The 21,597-nt window shown below is 37.5% G+C and overlaps 2 protein-coding genes across 3 annotated transcripts; one reads left to right on the top strand and one right to left on the bottom strand.

Moving 5' to 3' along the window:
• The first annotated feature begins 242 nt into the window (after positions 1-242).
• LOC103721776 (pto-interacting protein 1-like) lies at positions 243-8,012 on the top strand. Of its 2 annotated transcripts, none has more exons than XM_008812113.4 (8): positions 243-429; positions 1,741-1,849; positions 2,899-3,149; positions 3,222-3,348; positions 6,089-6,362; positions 6,513-6,645; positions 6,799-6,885; positions 7,591-8,012. In XM_008812113.4, the coding sequence occupies exons 2-8, from the start codon at positions 1,765-1,767 to the stop codon at positions 7,720-7,722; spliced, it is 1,089 nt and encodes a 362-aa protein (XP_008810335.2). In that variant the 5' UTR covers positions 243-429; positions 1,741-1,764; the 3' UTR covers positions 7,723-8,012. The 2 variants fall into 2 exon arrangements, with proteins under 2 accessions (XP_008810335.2, XP_008810334.2); XM_008812112.4 differs by having other exon boundaries at positions 244-429; positions 1,745-1,849.
• Positions 8,013-9,319: 1,307 nt separating this feature from the next.
• On the bottom strand, positions 9,320-19,206 carry LOC103721775 (probable receptor-like protein kinase At5g18500). The gene is made up of 8 exons (XM_008812110.4): positions 18,761-19,206; positions 16,537-17,229; positions 16,295-16,399; positions 15,818-15,940; positions 15,275-15,445; positions 14,984-15,113; positions 11,893-12,102; positions 9,320-9,827 (listed from the first exon to the last, which is right to left on the bottom strand). Exons 2-8 carry the CDS (start codon positions 17,208-17,210, stop codon positions 9,693-9,695), a joined length of 1,548 nt encoding a protein of 515 aa, XP_008810332.2. The 5' UTR covers positions 17,211-17,229; positions 18,761-19,206; the 3' UTR covers positions 9,320-9,692.
• Between the last annotated feature and the right edge of the window lie 2,391 nt (positions 19,207-21,597).

Here is a 21,597-nt window from a genome sequence, read left to right as displayed (position 1 = left end):
TGGAAAAACACAATGCATCCCTGTGGGTCCCTACTCGTGTCAGGTAACATGGATATTTGTCAGAAAATTTTTGAAGTTTGGTGTGAAGTTTTTCGCGGAAGACAGTCCGCCATATTTGGTCAGGTAACCGTTCGCAGCCTGAAACTATGAGAACCAGAACGGTCAGCGATTTAGACCGCGGAGTCAATTGGGGGTAAACGTATTGGGGAGGTGACGGTAACAATAGATTCTCGCTGTACGAAAAGTTCCAAGTCTTCTCTTTCTCCACCGTCTCCCACTGCCTGCGAAGTCGCGATTCCTCCGCCATCTTATCCCTGTGCCTTGCCCGCTATCTTGCGCGCCGCCGCCGGCGTCCACCCGGATCCTCGCCGGCGCTGCCTGCTTCGCCGCCCCTTCCCGAGAAGCGGTAGATTGGTGGAGAAGAAGAAGGTTAGATTGCTGTTCCAAGAATCCCGATGGAAACGTAGGGTTCTTAATTCTTTTGGACTGATTTCCAAGAATTAGACCCATGGACTTTAAGTGGTTCTTCTTGATCTCATTCTTTCTGTGAACTCGCTTATGTTTGGATTTTTTCATCAATGACAAATTTGATGGGAATAGAGAGTGATGAGAGTGAGAAAGAAGGCAAGAATCGACGTTTGATCACGACTCGGAATTGAAGAGTTGTCTTGTAGGTAGCAGTAGATATAGAAATTAATGATCATGGTGATACCTTCGATGATTCCCTCTGTTTTATCTTGAAAAGATCGCTTATTGACTACTTACTGGACCCATTTGATTGGAGCACTTGATCCAATAGGTTCTGAAGTTTTGTTTTTTCCTTTTTTTTGAAGCGATATCTACCCAATTTTGTGTTTTTTCCTGGTGTAGCCCGCAACTTTTTCCATGACTAACGCCATTTTGACCATGGCCCACTTATTCTTATTGGTCATGGATTTCATCTTCCGTCTTGTTTTTACCGTGGTACTGGAATAAGAAAGCATACGAACTTGCTCTCTAACATTGCTCCCTACAAAATAGATTGTTTTTACAAAGATGAGGGTTAAGACATAGTATGTTCATTTCAATATTAATTTATGGGATATGAATTTCGAACTGGAAGAAGAGTTAAGATGTCATGGAGAATTAGATAAATAGAGCTGTTGTTTTCCATGAAAGCACAATGGAGGCCAAGTAGCGATAGTTTGTTGTATTCAGCAACATCGTGTTTCATGAAGAATCATGAACAATTTTGCAGAGATGGTTGTGTCAATGGTTATAAGACAAAAGAAATGACAGTTCATGACATTAAGGTATCAATCATTGCAGGTTTTGCACTACTATGACTATCGTTTCATGAAAATGGCAGGTATTTCCCCTCAAAAAAGAAAAGGAAGTAGGCATCTCTGGAAGTTTCGCGAGATGATGGGATTGGACCTGATAGCCAATTCATTGAAAAGCATGATTTTTATTCTTATGATTTTTGCACAGATACATTGTTTTCTTTCAACATTAAATTTATCTAATACCATGGGGAATCTATATTCAGAACAAACTGCAATAAGCTTTCCTAACCTTTAGGAGGTATCATCTGTATCAGGGTCCAGGGATTTGTTATTTCTTCTCTATGGATCATTATCTCTATAATTACATTCTCAATCATCATCCAATTTTTTGAAAATAGAAGCCTGTTATGGCTGGTTAATTCTTTACATGCATGCTTTCTCTTGTTAGAGCTGACATAGTTGATGGCTTATGAAGGTAGTTGCTTCAAGGAGACGAATCATGGCATGCTTTTCATGGTGTGGACGAAATGCTAGTCATCTAGCTACTGACGATGGGGGACCATTTACTGCAAGCAATTTATCAGGTACATTCATTTTCTGTGATTGCCACAGATTTGTGGTAGTAAGATTGAACCAATGCTGATATATTTAACCTCACAATTTTTAATTGAAAGTGCTCAAATAAAGTAGTACTGCTTATTGATGTCAAAATACTTATGGAATATGGACCTGGAAAGGTCGAGCATTTCTTTTAACCATTTAACCTAAAATTGCTATATGCTTGAGGAGCAAATAGAATGTTTTAAACCTAGCTTTTGTATTCAGTCCTGGAAATTGTTTCATTGTAGATATGAAAGTCTGACCTAAACCAAAACCTTGGAAAACTTGAAAGTTTATTGATCAACTGTTAGAAATATTCTTGGTACTGGAGTAGTGTTTTGGTGACTGCAGTACAGATGGAACCTACAAGGTTGAGTAGCATTTAGCTTTGCCTTTTCACCCTTTTGGGCACGGTATGAGAAAGAATGCCTAATGCTTTATATTTTATGGACCTTGTGCATCTCTGATTTCATTAAATTGAAAGGTCTTGCTGGATGATATTAAAGTATGTATGGTGATGGAGAAAATAATGTACAATCCTTGTTTTTCTTTGATAAATGATTTCAACTAAGCTGGAGTGACTGATTATGAGGAGTATACGTCTGTCTGTTCTTGACATAATTTGCTTTTGACAATCTTCCAAAAACATCTCAAAATTGCTAATTACTTTTATGCAATTTTTCCTGAATTCCCATTCACTGTTAAACTTTTCACGGAATTGATGAAAATTATGGTTGTGCATCAATGTCTATAACTTCCAGTTATATTTTCCTCTTTTATGTGGTCTGTTCGTGAAGAATGCTTATGCTGGAGTTTCTGTTTAATCTGTTAACTAATCAACTGATCCTAAAAGCTTAAGCTAATAGGGAAAGGGTCAACAATATATATCAAGCTTTGCTATTCTTGTCAAACTAATTTTTTTTATGAAATTCCAAATATAAAGCAATATTTCTAATGGATGTGTTTCTTGGTTTAGCTTTTTCCATACATAAGCTTTATAGTTTACACATACATGTTTGGAAACATCATGCAGGTAATGTTGGAGTTAATGGTGGCGCAGATCCTGCTCCTAGGGGTGCTCAAAGTGTGAAAGTGCAGCCTATTGCAGTCCCTGCCATTCTTGTGGATGAAATAAAGGAAATTACCAAAAATTTCAGCAGCGAAACTTTAATTGGAGAGGGTTCTTATGCTAGGGTGTACTATGGTGTACTGAAAAGTGGGGAAAAATCAGCCATAAAAAAATTAGATGCCAGTAAGCAGCCTGATCAAGATTATTTGGCACAGGTTTGATAACTTTTCCTAAAACTTGCATACTTTAAATTGGATTTGCGCATCCACTCATAGAGGTCTATATAGGTATCCATGGTGTCAAGGTTGAAGCATGAAAACATTGTACAGCTACTTGGCTATTGTGTTGATGGAAATCTTCGTGTTCTTGCATATGAGTTTGCCACTATGGGATCCCTTCATGATATTCTACATGGTAAGTAATGATCATTTGCAGTCACTATATTCAGAATCTTTTCTATGACATTTTGTATTGGCAGTCATATTTTCAGTTGTTTGGATATGGTAATAAAAGATAACCTTTTCATCTTTATATTAAATTGTGATAAGTTGTAAGGACTGTAAACCTCATGCAATCAAATGCGAGGAGGAAAAGAAAGGAAGCATCTTCGCATTCCTTTGTTTTTATCAAAAATGTGCTCCATATTTAGACTAATGTGTCTTCATTAAACTAGCTCCTACAAATCTGAGTGGCCCAATTATCTATGCTTATTAACCAATGGTTGTCCAACAGATCTCTTTAAAAACTCGAGAGAGTTTTTGAATAGAAAATTGATTTCACCCTGCATATTCACAATTTTATGGGAGACATTTTGAAGAATGTTGCTGAAAGCACTTGATTATTTAGTGTTCATGCATATGTCAATGACTTGCATCTTATCAACTTACATAACTTGGAGATATGAAATTATGTTGCTAATTTTTTAGTGCAAGTGATATTCTCACCATACTTTCAGGACCCTTGAGTCTTAAGATTAAACACCTTCATCATGTTCACTGGATCGACTCAGTGGCATGATTGTTGTCATGCAAGGTGAAAACCAATATTTGTTATCTTCCCATCAGCTATGCTTCTATCTTTTAGGTTTTTATTGGGAATCTCGAGGACTTGGCTTATGTTTAAAGGAATTTCCTGTAGAAGTGTTGATGGTGCTAAGAAATACTGTTGCTGATTTCAAATCCATGCGCACATTATTTATGGTGTCAGTGGCTTGAGGGCTTTTACAGTAAGCATCATCACTGTAGAGATTGGAGGTTTTGATAGTTTGAAATTTGAATGTCAAATAATGATCAAAATAACATGCTTGGTTACCTATTGTGAGTAGAAAGCTACACGATTAGGCATTGTTTTTGGAGGGTTAGAAAGTGCTTCTTGGAGGATCTGGAGCTCTTTTGGATGATTTTGAGGTATTTGGTAAAAACTTTGAACCATGCCCAATACATGCTACCCAAATTAGCCTTAAAAGTATCCACACCCGACAACATGGATATTGGTATGACATTTGGACATGGCTCTATAAGAAGAGATTCTCAAATATTGAAAGGATCAAACATTTAGACAGCTACCCATGCCCAACATGTGTACCTGAGTCCATGTAATGTAGCTCCTGCAAACAATTTGCTACTTTCCCTCATACTTTTTAAAATTTCCTTCAATCAATATGCTTTTCCTCGTAATATATCTTGTATTGATGGAATAACCAAGTAGTATCAAGGTTTACCTCAATTGGATGGTGATCAGTTTGCTTGTTTAATATTGCTTTGTCTTAGACATTTGAATATGCAGTACAACATCAAATGTTTTTGAGGGGCGAGGATAAATTGACAACATTGACTCATCGCTATTCCTTGTCATCTTGATATGGCCTTGCTTACTATAAGCTTTAGGCTGGGATTCATCAACATATCCACAATCTTTGGAGTCATGCATTTTGTTCTCAATAGAAGATCGAGAACATAGTTCCTCTGGTTTTAATTTATTCTCTTTTTGGACCTAGCTATTAAAAAAGGGTATCCCACTGCACGAGGCTCTTGCCATTGTAGGGTTTTGGTAGCCTTACCCCCGCATATGGAGAGGCTGTTTCTATGTTTTCAACCCATGACACCCAAGTTACAGTGGAGCAATTGTATCTTTGCACCAAGGCCTGCCCTCTTGGACCTAGCTATTAATCAAACAAATTGTTTGAGTTTGTCAAGATTCTTCATTCTTTTTTTGTCATCCTCAAAATCTTTGCAACTCTTAGTTGACTTAAATACTTCCACTTACAAGTTCCAATAATTCATCATGGACTGCTAGAATAATATCGTCCAAAGAATTGTACTAAAGGATTGTAAAACAACCCACATGATTTCATCAGAGCCCATGGAATACGACCATCTGACTGAATCAAACGAGACCCTTGGGTTTTGTTTCATACAAATATTTCTGGCCTACAAAATTATAAGACCTAGGACTCCTAGTGCCATCTTGAGGGTTTTCATTTTCTTAGACATGCTGCATTCTGATGGCCCGTCAGGAGGAATCTGGACGTGTTTTAGTAAGCCTTGACTTAGAATGTTACAGTAGACTTTTGCACTATGTATTGCAAAGACAATAAAGGACATTCCATGGGTCAGGTATTTGCACCATCTTTAGCTTGAAAAGTATACTTTTGAATGCTTTGTTGGATAGTGGAGTTGCACTTAGGAATGGAGAATTGGGAGGTCGGGATTCTCCAATATCATTCCTCCTTGTATTGCTGTTCTGTAACCGAGTCACAGATTAATATAACTCCCTCGTGCTTGGTCCACTGTACATTTGTATAGACACCACGATGTATACTTGTTAAGTAGTGCAACAAGCGCTAAAATGCATATTGTTTTCAAGCAAGGATGTTGCTTTTGTGTGAGCATTTGAACCCCAATTTTTAATGTAATTGACCAAATATTTGTTAGGTACGCCTGCCGGTTGCAGATTGCATTCTTTAACCATATTTAAGGGCATATCTTAAGAATTTATCGCACTGAATAATGAAGAACATGAATGCGACTAAATTTCATTATTATTTGAAGAGATTGATCTGTTAAGATGTTCCTCTGTAATATTTGGTTTGAAATAATGTCCACATGTTCTTATCAATAATACAAGCAGCATAATGCATGATTCACAAGTACAGGGCGGAAAGGTGTTAAAGGAGCACAACCAGGTCCAGTTTTGTCATGGGCACAGCGGGTGAAAATTGCCGTAGGAGCTGCAAGAGGACTTGAATATCTACATGAGAAAGTTCAACCTCGTGTTATTCATCGTGACATTAAGTCCAGCAATGTACTTATCTTTGATGATGATGTTGCGAAAATAGCTGATTTTGACCTGTCAAATCAAGCTCCTGACATGGCAGCACGTCTTCACTCTACTCGTGTTCTTGGAACCTTTGGTTATCATGCTCCAGAGTAAGTTTTTCCAGATCTTAAGTGAAAGTTCAGGATAATTTAAAATTTGCCCCCTTCTTTCCCCAACCCTTGACCGTGTGCCTGATTCATGAATCATATTTTAGATGTCTTCAATTTAAGTTTTTCTTTTTTCCCCACCTGGGGTGTCAGGTATGCAATGACAGGACAACTTAGTTCCAAGAGCGATGTTTACAGCTTTGGTGTTGTTCTTTTGGAGCTTTTGACTGGTCGTAAACCTGTGGATCATACGCTACCAAGAGGCCAGCAGAGTCTTGTGACATGGGTATGCATTTGCTCCTCTTTCCTTAATTACATCATATATGTTATTATTGTTTCCAAAGTTGTTTCCTGCTTCATCCTTTTGTTTCTCATGGTATCTGAGTGACGAATAACTTTTTCTTTATCACAGACTAGTTAACATGTTGATCATGTGCAGGCAACACCAAGACTTAGTGAAGATAAAGTAAAACAGTGTGTGGATGCAAGGTTAGGAGGAGACTACCCTCCTAAGGCCGTTGCAAAGGTTATTATTTTGAGATTTCATACTCCTTTTACATTCTGCTGGTTTCTTCCAGGCTGGAATTATATAGTATCTGAAGATTTTTTCCATGTATCTTCTATTTCTCTATCCGCTTGGTTTTTCGTAATCTGACTCAGATGCATTTGAAATGCATCCCAATTTTGTTAAGATTTTGTTACGTAAACCTGTCAGTTGCTACGATTAACTTTGAAGGTTAAAGGCCACCTTTTTTAAAGTAGGTCCTAAAAAAGGGGAACCCTAGCCAGCTTGTCAATAATGATATAAATCTTGAGAACTCCTTTGGTGGCATCAACTGCAAAGGCAGTTATTTTTAATTGCTGAGGCATCGACATTCAATAGTCTTAAGTTCAACCTTTAAGGACATGCAAGCTAATTGTTGAGATGTATCTGACTACCGCTAGCATTGCAATCATAAACACAGGAAATAATTAACACGTTATACTGGTCACCTTCTTTTCTGTGATGAAATTGCATTTTCTTGTTATTCGAAAATAAGGATTTGTTATTGTTTCTAGATTCCTAATCAGATAATGGATTCATGTAATGAGATAGACTGTTTTGATTTGTAAATAATGACAGCTTAAAATAATATTTCATATGACCATTCATGTGGAATAAATTTTTAATGCGGATCTTCTATTTATCATTCTTTATTGTTTTTTTTTTCCTTTTTCATGTTGGAGACAGTTGGCTGCAGTAGCTGCCTTGTGTGTGCAGTATGAAGCTGATTTTCGGCCAAACATGAGCATAGTTGTCAAAGCTCTCCAACCTCTCTTAAATACTCGCTCTGGCCGTCCTGGTGAGGCACCAAGATTGTGAAACCATTTCTTCTCATCCCTGTTCCTAGCAGTTAGCAGAACTCGGTGTGCGGAGCTTCTTTGCTGACGAACATGGGCATTGTCATCAAAGCTATTTAGCCTTTGTTTGTCAGACCCAAGACTATAAAAACCTCCCCTGCATTCTTGTTTCTTGCTTGTAGCAGAATCTGAGCTTGTTTGCTGGCTGCTTCTAGGTTGTGTATTGTCGCTAATGAAACTGCAGTTAGTTAAGAAGCTAATGTGATGGTTGAATAAAAATTATAATGATATCTTTTGCTGATTTCAGTTTCATTTATGCGCCCGTCTTTTGGATGCCTTCAGATGCAGTAGTTTTGGCTCGATGGATGGATAGTTTTGTGCGCCCTAAAGAATGATACTATGTGGCATCATCTTGAAACTTGACAAAAACAATATGTATGTATATAATCCCCTGTGGATCTCTCAAGCTGGTCTGAAGCTGCTTCCCTGTTCGTCACGTAGGCTTGCTGGATACCGTTTTGAAGGCAGAAACGCAGAGAGAAAGGCTCTAGATCTGAATAAGATAAAAAGAAAGAAAAAAGGGAACCGAGATTCTGAACTCTGTGATCTACATCTAATTTGGTAGAAATCAGGTGATTCAAGCACGAGGCTTCAGGCGTTCTTTTTTTTTTCTCATCAGACGTGCGTAAGGTGTTTGGTAGAAAGCAAGTGATTCAATCAGAAGCAATGTCTGCTGTGCCGATACTGAATCTCGAACCAATTATCTAGTAGTATGGATAGGTACGGTTTTGTGTCGCATCTATATCGACACAGTAGAAGAGGTAAGGGATAGGAAGAACAAGAGAGGAAAAGAGAAAGAAGGGAAAGGCCGCAAAAGGCTGACAGAGTTAGCAGAAGGCTGGAAAGCCGTTGCACGGAGGAGGCGAAAGCCACAAAGCCGCCGCACGGAGGAGGCAGAGGCCAGAGAGAGAAGAGGGAGGCCGAGAAAGGCCGACGGAGAGCCAGCAGAGGGCCAGAGAGTCGCCGCACAGAGGACGCGGTCTAGCCTCTGCCTCCTCCGTGCGACAGCTTTCCGCTGGCCGACCTCCACTTTTCTCTCTCTTCCTCTCCCTCTAACCTCCGCCTCCTCTCTTTTCCTCTCCCTCTTTTCTCCACTCTTTCTTTTTCTTTCTTCTACTTTGTCGCCGATTTTTGTTTTTGTTGCCGAAATCATCCCGATCCGTTGTCTGTACGACTTAGAACGTGGCAAATTAGATGATAATCATAAGCATTTAGCTAATGATCTGGTCATGCACAGGGACAATGGACGAGACCATACGTGGCTTGCTGATATGATGCCTATCAACTCTTCGCAGGCTCAACGGTCGCGTGTAATATCTTATCCATGCGGCACATTTATAACATCCCCAGCATCTGGGTGATACAGGTTAGCTGGGTTAGATGCGAGCCTTTAATTCATTGACATCACTCAGTGAACCAGAGACTACAAGCAAAATAACATCTCTCTAATAGATTGAAGAAGCAGAATACCATCATAGGAAATCATTTGTTTTGGTAAATATGGAATTGCCACAAGTTTTGAGACAGTTGATGAAATCCAGCATCAACAAATTTTAACCGCATGGGAAAGAAAATTTTCTCTAATAGATTTGAATATAATGGCGGCTTCATTCTCTTCAGCTACAATCACATTCACAAAACAATTTCCCAGTTTAGAAAAACATCGCAATCCTCATGAAGCTAAAACCTGTACACACACTGTTTAAAGTATTATGAAGCACCATACATACACCAAAATAATTCTCTCTACATGAAAAATATGGAATAAGGTGGAAGTACAAGGATTCTCAAGTTGCCCTTGAACTGAACTCTGGTCATTGTCTCCGAGTATGAGAATGATAAGTTGTAGAGGCCCAGTAAAGTAGAAGATTTAAAGAGCGCGAGCAATTAGAACAATTAGACATGGAGACATCTCCTAATTTTCCTGACACCTCATGTGGTTGAAGATTGTCTGTTCCTTGTGCCAACGGGCTTTGAATCTGGGTTGTCGCTTTTGTCTGTGTCAGAGTTCTCCCTTTGGGATTCTATTTCTGTGCTCCCACACCGATTTCGCCGATGCCTTCGATCCTGCAAGGTCTCAGAGGTCTCATTCAGATCATTCTTGACATCACAAGAGTATTTTAGCAGGTACAATACGTTCCAGCTCATTCGAAAGTGAATTATGAATAAGTAGAGCATCACAAAGTTAGCAGAATATACAATATAAACTTTAGTTAGATGGTTGTTATTGGTCATTTATCAAATACATTTGGATACATGGAGATTTCTAATTGGCAGGGCTGTAAGTGAGGGATGCAGATCCCAGTCAAGACATTTCAGGTAAACTTAAAGACAGAAGCTTCTATACTGTGTAAAACTACAGATATACACTCAACTTTGGTTGTATGGAACAGGATACACATTCCGATAATTAGACAAAGCCCAGCATACATAATAGAGAAAAGTCAGCAGATTAACATAACTTACTTTAACATGTAAGTGATGTACTTTAAAATTCATCTTTTTTTCTTGCAAACAGATTTTAAAATGTTTAACATAGATATGACTGTCCAGCATATTTATCTAACAAATCATCCCCCACAAAAGGGAGGTGTCTGAGCCTACATGTGGTTGAATTCCTTCTAATAGAGCAATCCTATGAAACACATTCACACAGTTTAGCGATGATGCATCCTCCAAAGGCCATATTTACCCATCAGCATGTTCCATTATAAGGTCATTGTCGAGTCTATCCTCTGGTAGGAGTTGTTCAAACATTCAAGTAAATCACTCTCAGCTGTTTTAATTCAATGTCTGGTCAAAGTCATGAATAGCTCTAGATGTAGTTATAAAAACCGGACCAGATACCGGCCCGTCAAGGGTCCAGTCACAGGTTCAGTGGTCTGGCCACCAGGTCAATCGATGAGATCAGATTATAATAAAATTATTTAATAAAATTTGGTACATTTAAAAATAAATAATAATTTATTATTAGAAAAATATGTATAGTTAGGAATAAATTTTTATTTTAAATATTATTCTTTAAATCACATGGATCTATATTTTTCAGTGCTTTTCAATTGTATGAAATAGAAAATAATCATGAGTCATTCTCTATTTTTAAAAAAATGCTTATATATAACATAGAAAAATATGTAGAACTTACTGATATTTTTAGTGAAGTTTTAAAAATATCAAAAAGAATAAAATGAAAGACACTTGTTTTTTTGGCATTGTATGACAAAAGAATTAAGTTTGTATGTAAAGAACTGTAGAACTGACTGCTTTTTTGGAAAAAATTTAGAGTAAGGCCTAAAAATACCCAAATGAACAAAATGAAGTATACTTTTTTTATGGTTTTATGGCAAACAGATAACTTTTTTTTAAGGGAAGAACTGATTATGAAGAATGGTAACGTGCATGAAAGAACTGTTACGTATATTTTTGAACTATTATAGTAAATCATAAGTGAATTTATCACTGCGGTTGAGTGGCTTGTGTGTTTTTGAATAGGCAGCAGATCAAATCTGGTGCTAGCATCTTGTTTGATATAATTTTGTACTCGATCGAGCCAGTTTGGACCACCTGGTTCACCAGATTTTTTTCTGGAAACTGGCCAGGTTGGCGGTTTTCAACAGTCCAACCGAAGTTCAAGTCCTCAGAAGAAAGAGGACCGGCCAAGGGTCCAGTTCACCGGTTTTTGGTCGAACTGGCCAGTCCAGTCTGGTTTTTATAACTATGACAATAGAAACTCAAGCCCAATGAAGAATGCTGTTGTATTATTCCATAACATTTGTAACCTATATGAAGGCATAAAATTACATAATGTTTTCTTTTCAACTTGATCGTGGTTCTATTGCAGTTTTAATTCAGCAATAATAGTTGGGATCTTTTCCACAACCTAAGATAAATGGGTTTCCAGCATCTTAACTATCACTTTCAGATCAAACTAAAGACTTATGTCTTCTTTCACTAATCCCTGACATTATACTAAATTTGGTCTCCGGTTGTTATGTGCATAGCAATTACCAATTAGGAACAAGAAATGCTAATGCCACTCATCAAATTTACATAGATGACTGCCTTATCAGCTACCATCAATGTTTATAATGTGAACTAAGTTGTGATTCATATAAGACATCAGAACTCGAACCTCGCGTGGTATCGGCTCATCCGATTCCAGCATCCGGACAACCTGACCCATCTTTGGTCTCTTCTCTGCATCTGGATCAACACACCTTAGGGCTGTCAGAAGGGCACGTTTCAGAGCTCTAGTAGATGGCCTTGTCTCTATACTTGGATCCACCACTTCTTCTGAGCGCCTGCTGCCAACCATCATTTTAAGCCAATCAACTAGATTCACCTGCAAACAACATGACAGCAAGTCTTTGAGAAGAGGAAGACAACAGCAAAAAGCATTTCAAATTTTTAAGCTCACATGGAACATGAAAAGCATAAGCTTGTTTTTAACTTTAAAGAAAGGCACTTTGATGCAGCTACACACATTATGTCACAGAACACTAAGAAGTTGCATGACTAACCATAGTGAGAGAATAGCCACTATAAAAGAAGCATGAAGTTCCACAAAGTGAGTATATTGAATGATATAAACAAAATATGTATCTTAAAAGGCCTAGCCAGAAACATGTATAAAAGATGTGCATGGGATCTACAAATCACAGTGCAAGATAATTTACACACCATATGCTTAATTATTACCTCAGTACTTTCAAAAGCTTATTAAAATTGAATCCATCCAGAGAGCAGCCTCAAAATGACATAACCTAGTACTGCACCATATTCAGATTAATCTAGAAAGCTAATCTACTTTGGCCTATATATTTAGCACTTTTGAATATAAAGAGTAATTAGGCATCTTACAGATCAATCTGTCAGTGTTTTTTTGGTTAAAAAAAAAATGATAGCTCATTATGTTCTAAGGTCCTGGCCTTCATCACAACTTTTTTTTCTCTTCCTATCAATTAGCTTTAGGATTTCCCAGGTCCATCTCTTTCCTTATGCACAAAAAATCCCCATCACATTCCACAGTAAGTCAAATCAATCTTTTATGCATACTGCTGTTACATGCTGTGCTCGATAACTAAATCAAACCCATCTAACAAATATTCTTACATGCCTCAGAAGCAAATAATGATCACACTGTGTATTCAGATCAGAACATATGCATTAAAGCCTATACCTCAAACATTTATACAATTGAGCCCCTCCCCCCACCACCACCACCACCAAAACACAAACATAAGCGTGCGCGCCCACACACACAAAGAGGGGGGGGGGGGGGAGACTGTCCGTTCTCACCATGTTTGGTCCCATGGAACTTACCCAAACCCTTAACATGTAAGTGTTCCTCAATGATTCAAGTATTGCACTCTTCAAGCCTCTCATCGGTAAAAAACATACCACGAGGGCTTTTACCCAAGCTACTAACCTTCTATATATCTAAAACATGTAAGAAGATTTCCAACTTTTTCTGAAGTGCCCCTTCCCCGTACTTGTATAAGGTAATTAGTTTATACTTTGTAAGGTAACTAGGTTGCATAAATAAATATCTATGGTTGCTTCTAAGATAAACAAGAGAACAGTGAAAAGAAGAGAGACATAAGACTGCCCTAGGCCCCTCATGTGCCCCTGATATGACCCTAGCTATTCCATATATTGTGAAAATGACCCTCTCCTATTGGCAAGGGCTGAGTTCAAACTCTGCAGCAGGGAAGTCTCCATCCATCCATGGATTTGACTTCCACCAGACGGTTTGTTTTTTTTTTGAGGGTAGGGGGAACAAATGAAATCCAGATGATCCTTTGCTATTACACCTCTTGTTCTCCAAATCTTTCCTTGAGCGAAATGTTTTTCTCCAAACCAACACGAAACATGTGTAGGTAGCTTTATATTGTGATTGATTACGAATGAGCTAAAATATTTGCACTCACAAGAATAAAGCATTCAAGCCTATAAGTTCTTGGACAACTCCGCCTTTTTTTGTGAGTGCTCCTATTACCTTGCCCAATAGCTAAACTGAAGAATGTGCTAATCATTTAGTACTACAAAAAGGTGCCCTAGTGCATGAGGATCCCACCATTGTGGGGTGGGGTCTGATGAAGATTAGATGTACATAGCCTTACCCATGCATGTAAGAGGCTGTTTCTATTATGTTTCAACCTTGTGAACTCCATGTCACAATGGAACATCTTTACCATTGTGCCAAGGCTCACCCTCAGTCAATACATACAAAAGGCTTATTTAATACTACAGGAAAAATCATTTCTAAAGCAGCACAAAAGCATGGAAAACCATAATTCAAGGGGAGAACTTAGTCATGTTGGAGCACACTAAAAATTTAAACAACAAGGGTCTCCAACTTGTAATGATTATGAGAGTTGTCTTGGGAAATAACTAATATTCACAACCTGCATGCATCTACAAGTACATGCACAAAAATTTGCTAACCAAACGCAGAACAAAACAAGAAGCAATTATTTGCAGATGAACCAGCTTTGTCAAATTGTCATAAGAATAAGGTAGATATGAATGCTTTTACACAAAAATAGCACTCCATGATGAAAAAGAAATAGCAATCACCGAGCATTTCAAATCCCATGTTATCATCACTAGAGATTCTTGAAGCATACTCTGAACAAGAGACAGAATAGACATGCATAGAGATCAATTCCTACTTTCCCAAATAGTAAAGCAGCAGTCGAACAAAATTCCTAATAATGTGAAGCTCTAGTCTTAGAATCCCTGGATGAAGCAAAATGAATCTCTATGAACCTTCAGAAGACAATGCAACAAACTCCTTGCCATCCCTATATTCTGTGGTGGCAACTTTTTAATCTAGTCAACTTCATTATAATTGTTATGTGAAGTTCTAGTCTTAGAATCCCTGGATGAAGCAAAATGAATCTCTATGAACCTTCAGAAGACAATGTAAGAAACTCCTTGCCATCCCTATATTCTGTGGTGGCAACTTTTTAATCTAGTCAACTTCATTACAATTGCTTTTTTTTAAAAAAAGAGAGGGACATAGGGATGCCAATTTGATCTCAAAGAAAAGATGCCACAAAAAAAAGAGAATTGCTGTTTTGCTGTATATGAACGTATGGAGGTAATTGAGACTGATTGGATGCTAATTTAGCAGACAGCAGACCATGGTAAGCCAATCCTTTTAACTTCTAAGTTATAAAACTAAAGGAGACTAAAATAAGCAGCCAGTTCATTAGTACCTCATTGGCAGGGCGACCATAATCCACAGGATCCCTCCCTGTAATTGCTTCTAGTAGAACAACCCCGAAGCTATAAATGTCACTCTTTTCATTTAGAAGTCCCGTATTTGCATATTCTGGTGCTACATAACTGCAAAAAGAAGAAAGATATGATGGTGAGTCGTGAAAATTGACATTCTTATTGCAACCTCTTTTTTTTGGGGGGGGGGTGGGGGGGGGGGGGGGTGCATTTTCTATTAACCAACAAAGGCATGGAAAGAACCTGTCTTGAAGGACAGACAGAAAACCTACCCAAAGGTTCCCATAACTCGAGTAGTGATATGACTTTTACCAGCACCGAGCAGCTTGGCTAAACCAAAATCTGATACTTTAGCATTGAAATCATCATCAATCAAAATATTGCTGGATTTGATGTCTCGATGCACTACTTTTGGTTCAATGGCCTCATGTAAATAAGCAAGACTGCAGACACATGTTAAGTTTTACTTAGTTACTGTTACAGGCAAAAACTGCTTGCAAAGTTAAAAAAAGGGAACATAGTAAGAAAGTTGCTAGTTGGATACCAAATTAAGTCAAATATCACATATTAACTTTAAACCAAATGCAATTGAAAGACAGGTTTTAGTTTTTTTCTTTAATAACAGTTTGGTAAAAAAATATTGAGAATAAGCTTTCAAAATTTACTGGAGAGAGAAAAAAGTGTACACATCCTACAGAAATCACAGAAAGAGAGGGGAAAAAAATCTAAAGATAAGATCAAGTTAACAACAAGAACAACAACACAGCAGTAGCAGCAGAAATAAAATCATATTTTTCAAAAGAATATCAACTCACGCCTTAGCTGTGCCCAGAAGGATCTTTATACGGGCTTCCCAAGTAAGTGAACCGCGCTGACGCATAGCTCCATGAAGCCATTGTTCTAGATTTCCATTGTTCACATACTCATAAACTAGCATCCTGGATATTTCAGAAATGCATTGGAAAAAGGTGTCTCAGTGATATTGATGCACATGTAACAAAGAGATCTTGATGCTTGCAATTGCCATAAAAATAAAATACCTGTGCATTTCTAGCATAACAAAATAGCAGAAGCAAAAGAAGCAGCAATATAGTTTTAGTTAATAACACTTAAAAGGGATCAAAAAAAGAAGAATATGAAGAACAAGAATTCACAAGCTGTTAACATCTTGTGCCTACGATTATTGTTTCCTTCTTGGGTTTGAATAATTTATATCAACTTGTACCCCAAAAAAAAAAATTTATCACCAAAAGCTCCAGAAGAAAAAGTGAAAAATCAAGAAGACGGCTTACCTTTGAGTACCCTCCACACAGTATCCCAAAAGGCGAACTAAATTTTTGTGGCGGACATGACCGATAGCCTCAACTTCCACTCTAAATTCCTTCTCAGCTTGCCCCCTACGAGCCACAAAAGGTAAAAGATACGTGCATGTTAGAAATTGTTTTGTTATTTATTAAAAAAACACCGAACATATTATGAAAGGAACCTATAAGCATATTGAAAGTCATTAAAGCCAAACACACTGGAAGCTTACAGATTGTTAAGAAGCTTCTTGACAGCTACTGGAGTACCATTGATAAGTTGACCACGATAAACAACCCCATAGCCCCCCTCCCCAAGTACATTTTCTCTTGAAAATCGATTGGTTGCAAGTTCTAAATCCCTCAGAGTAAACCAGTGACCCCAGCCAAGGTGAGAAAATTCTGGAAGGCCTGTCAAAGGAGAAGGGGCAGTTATTGGGTAAGAAGAAGATTGTCTGTAAACAGCAACTGTCCCTGAACTTCCTTCTTCACCAGATTGGGAGCCACAATCTTTCTCCACATAATGAAATGAACCGGAATTACTGTTTTCGTCTGCATGTCTTGATTTACCCAATCCCAAATGAACCATCATCTTATCTGACTCCTTTTCATCAGACTTATCATGAATTGTGAGCAGAATCCCGTCACGAGCAACAAAGTCATTAGCAGAGACTTGCTCCACCCTCACTTCCTTGATTTCCTTTGAAACTGATGGGATTTGGGTGACAGGAAGGTTATTGGAAGCCCTTCTTAACCTCCTCCGACTCCGAGCATTAAGGCATATAACTAGGACAGACAGAACACCCAACATAAAGGCCCCAACACCAATTGCAATTACAACCCATAACTTGAGACCAAAGAGAAAAGTTTTCTCATATAGATGTCCTTTCAGAGAGGGTGACGACATGTTTCCAATAGCCAATTTCCTACAGAAAGAAATGGAATGAAGGATAAGGCTTTTTTGTGTTGCTGGAAGAAAGCACTAAGATCAATAATAACTCCACAGCATACATACAAAAGTATATACATATAAAAATTAATCAACCTGTAACTGACAAACTCTAAATGCAATTAACGAGGAATCAAAAGCATAGAATAAATATTATGAGAGCAAGTGGTAAAGCCATCACTTTATCTTATCATCAGCAAGTGAATTCCAGAATGGTCTAAGCTAGAGCATTTGATACAAACCAGCCAAAATTCTAGTCATTCTGATAATATATCTCTATATATTCTAGCTCTGGGTAAGCAGAGAAAACAATAAGAAAAGAACATCAAAGGCAAGAAAAGCGCATGTGCACATGATTGCATAGACATGAATATAAGTACCGGAATGAAGACATATTACTGGCTATTTATTTTCTAAAGAAAATGAATTGACTTGAACAAGTCTATCGTTAGTTCGTTACTTTAGAATGGTTAGAACTACTGTAGCTGATAGTAAATAGATATGAATCAGCTTGTCTTATAAAAAGAACCCTGTCCATCCCCATCAAATTAGAGATATTAATATGCAAAGTGCATATAAGATATGCAAAGTTTACACGGCACATCATTGAAAAGGAAAGAGCAACAACACAAAAAGAAAATCAGATCATTCAAGCATGAACCATCAGTCAAAGACTGGTTACTTCTTAACTACATATAGAAGACTGTCTCAAAAGTAGATGCCCACTGAAAATGCAAAAGAAGAGAACAAGACAATCATTAACTTAATTCATATATCACCATTATTCATATTTACATAGCAGTCAATTAATGCGAACAAAAATAGACTCCCTCAGAGCCAAATATTTTCTGCCAGCACTCTTATAAGGGCGATAACTCTGAAATAATACAATACGAAGATTAAGGAAAATATCATTAGATATCCTTGTAGGTTCTCCCTTTGCACTCTTCAAATTCTCCAAGCAATTTATAACAGAAGCAATAACAATCTTAAAATAAAATAAAATTCAGAAAGAAATATTTGATCAGCACAAAATTAACGTGTGAAGGAACCAAAGACCATAATGATAATTTTGTTACTAAATATTTTCCAACCCAAAAACTGTCCAAATAGGACCAAATAGTGGAATGAATGAACAAACAAACCCAAGCATTCTCTCATACCCTAGAACCTTCTCAAAAGCCTCACCTCTAAAATCTCTCTCCCGTCACAGGAATTCAGCAAGTTATTCACGCATGAGTTCACCCAATTACAACATTGTGACAGCTATTAATACAGGCAAACAAGCAAAGGCAGTCCAGAAAACCATAAGACCGAAATCCAATTTCCTTCATACGATACCAATCCCGCCTAAGAGAGAACGGAAAAAAAAAAAGAAAACAAACATTTTTCCAACCACATTTGATTTCTCGCATCAAATCAAGGCCACATTGCCATCACCTTTAAGACAACGAACACAGACAACAACCACATCAAAGTAAAAAGTCAAAAATTCCACTCTTGCGTACCTCAAATCCACAGATCTCCGGAAAGACTCGACCTTTCCCTCCTCTCCCCTCTTCTCCTCGCACCCGCTTCCCCAAAACGGAACCCCCTAACCCTAGAACCGACCCACCGGAGGGAAGAAGGCGCCGCCCGAGACGCCAGGTTCTACAGCCCCATTGCCCCAGGGGAGCAGATCCCGCGGAGCGCGGCGGCCGGAAGAAGAGACTACACGGTCGGTGGGGGGCCGGAGACGCCTTGGATCTGAGCTGGGGCGGTGCTCTCTGCGGAGGGCGTAGCTCCTCCCCTGAAATCCTAACCCTAATTTTAGGAGAAGAAAGGAGGCGCCTTGGATGATTTGTAGTGGAGGAGGGGAATGGGACATAGAGAAGGGGAAAGAGAGAGGGGAAGGGGAAGAAGAAGAGATGGAGTTATCAGCGGTAGGTGGTGACGGCAAAGAACAGATGCTTCTCAGTGCAGTAAAAGAGATGGCAGGATGACCTGTAATGTTCTTTTTTGGGAAGAAATAGAAAAGAAGAAAAAAATAATTTGTCTTTTTTTTTTTTTTGGTTAATGACTTCTTACTTGTTAGAATAGGAAAAAAAAAGTTAAATATTTTTATGATTTTTTTGAGAGGGAAAAAGATTTTTTTTTTTTGGCAAGGAATGTTAGATTTTAATTAATTTTTAGATTAACTAAAATTTAGTTTTGGTTATTTATAGTATGAATGAGTGTTAATGAGATGCATCTTTAGTTCATGACAACAATAAGATGCATTTGAGTTATTTATAATGTAGCATAATGTTAGATATATTTTATAGTTGCCTGCAATAATGGGCTAGTTTTACTGAGATATCTTTTTGCTCAATAGTGGTGTGCAATTAGCATCAATAACAATAAAACTTGGAGCCAAAATAAAATGACTGAAGTAGAAAATACATTTAAAATATAGAGAATAGATCTTCATTCATGATTTATGTTCATCTTTTGATGTGAAAATGTAGTGCTTCATAAACTACCTTCATTCAATGTGAAAAAGCCTCCAGTAACTAAGTCATTATCATAAGGACTGACTCTAAGTTGAAATTTTTTTTTCGATGATGTGATTATGTGAATGTCCATGTAATCTATTAGACATTGAAGAGACGAATAAAATAAGGTCTATTCATTATATTATCAGAATAGTGATGAGACATTTAGTTTCAATCAGGAAGAATGAAGGATTAATTAGCTTATTTCCTAGACTTTGATTTTTTGAAGAGATGTAAAAATTATTCAAGATTTATACACTCAACTAGCAATCTTAACAACAATTTAGAAGCTTGTTTAGATAAATTTATCTAACTTGGTGCATCAACATAATAAATCAATTAAGATGTCATAGGAACATATCTACAAGGATTTTAATAATATGTCTCAAAAAAAAATGTAACAATTCAGGATCTCATTTAAAAAAGTTAGTCGGAAAATATTATTTAAGTGCTTTGGCCTTGTTAAGTATTCAAAATCTACCTAGTGCATAGTCAATGTAGAACTAAATGCATGCCCTCACGAATTCTTATAGACTCCTCCCATTTAAATCCTAGTATTATCACAAGGCTAAGAGTCCAAATTTATTCAAAAATAATTACAAACACCACGATTGGCTCGTGGTTAACCCAAATAACCCTCGTGTTACAGTGTTTTCTAATATACATACATAGATCATGTGTCGGGTTTGTTCCGATACTATTTATGATAATTAAGGATTTCACCTAAAAATGCTAGCCAAAACATATTATTTGAATTTTTTGATCTTATATAAATACCTAAGATATATTCAATGCATAAGTGATATACAGTATATATATATAAAAGTATGTGTATTTATATGTAACTTCATCATTTAATTTATAATAAACTAAAATTATCAATTAATATCAAGATTTTTCTCCTTTTTTTTAAAATTTTCTTAGTCCCTAATGTTTGTACCATGTAGTGGTGCCGCAAAAAGGAATTTACTAATACATCTGAGGTGAACAAATACATACTATTAATGTCTTGACTCGAAGAGAAATTTAAATTATTATATAGATGGGAAACAAATTAAAATAAAAAACAAATATTAAAAATGTAATCATTAAATTATTTTTCTTGATTGGTTTCTATTTTTTGCTTTGCCCAATTCCGCAAGTGCACGGTCAATGGTCAACGGGAATGATGGATGTGGGAAAGATGGAGTATGGCCTACCACAAAGTCTTATTATTTTGTCTCGATGAAATGGGATCCGACCGACAGGAGGTCCACCGGCTGTTTGATGGTCCACCGTAGGGAGCAGCTGTCATCCGCTTCATCTATGCCCATGGATGGCCGAGATCAGTCAGATCCTCTGACGAGGTGCCTGCTGTTTGCCACGTGGATTGTCTAGGCTGCGGAAGCCATCAAAGTACCCCATCAGTAGACCCATAGGCAGATGATCACAACCCATGGAGGCGAGCAGACGGCCCTGATGTGCGGATCACCTCAATTAGTGGTGCTCTTTCTTGTTCCTTCTGATCTTGATTTGAGGGATATTATTATATAGTAATTAGAGAACAAATTTTGTGATCTCCTCTCAGTTTAGAAAACAAATTCTCTCTCTAATAGTATTAAAGCAAAATTAAGAGGAGTTAGTTAGGAATTAAAAGAGGATGAAAGAGTCGGAAACCAAACGAGAGTGAAAGACTAACTACATTGAAAGCTTTGCATCCAGCGGATACTAATATTATATTTTTGTTGTTATAGCTAAATATATAGCTGACAGGTCACAATACTAATATTTTAAAAGACTTGAAGCCAAACCCATACCGTGGAGAAATAAAGCTTTTGGATTCACAAAGTATG

Source organism: Phoenix dactylifera, chromosome 1, assembly GCF_009389715.1.
Source record: "Phoenix dactylifera cultivar Barhee BC4 chromosome 1, palm_55x_up_171113_PBpolish2nd_filt_p, whole genome shotgun sequence".
Taxonomy (NCBI): Eukaryota; Viridiplantae; Streptophyta; class Magnoliopsida; order Arecales; family Arecaceae; genus Phoenix; species Phoenix dactylifera.
The sequence above is the reverse complement of the archived record's forward strand: the minus strand, read 5'-3'. Positions and strand labels throughout refer to the sequence as shown.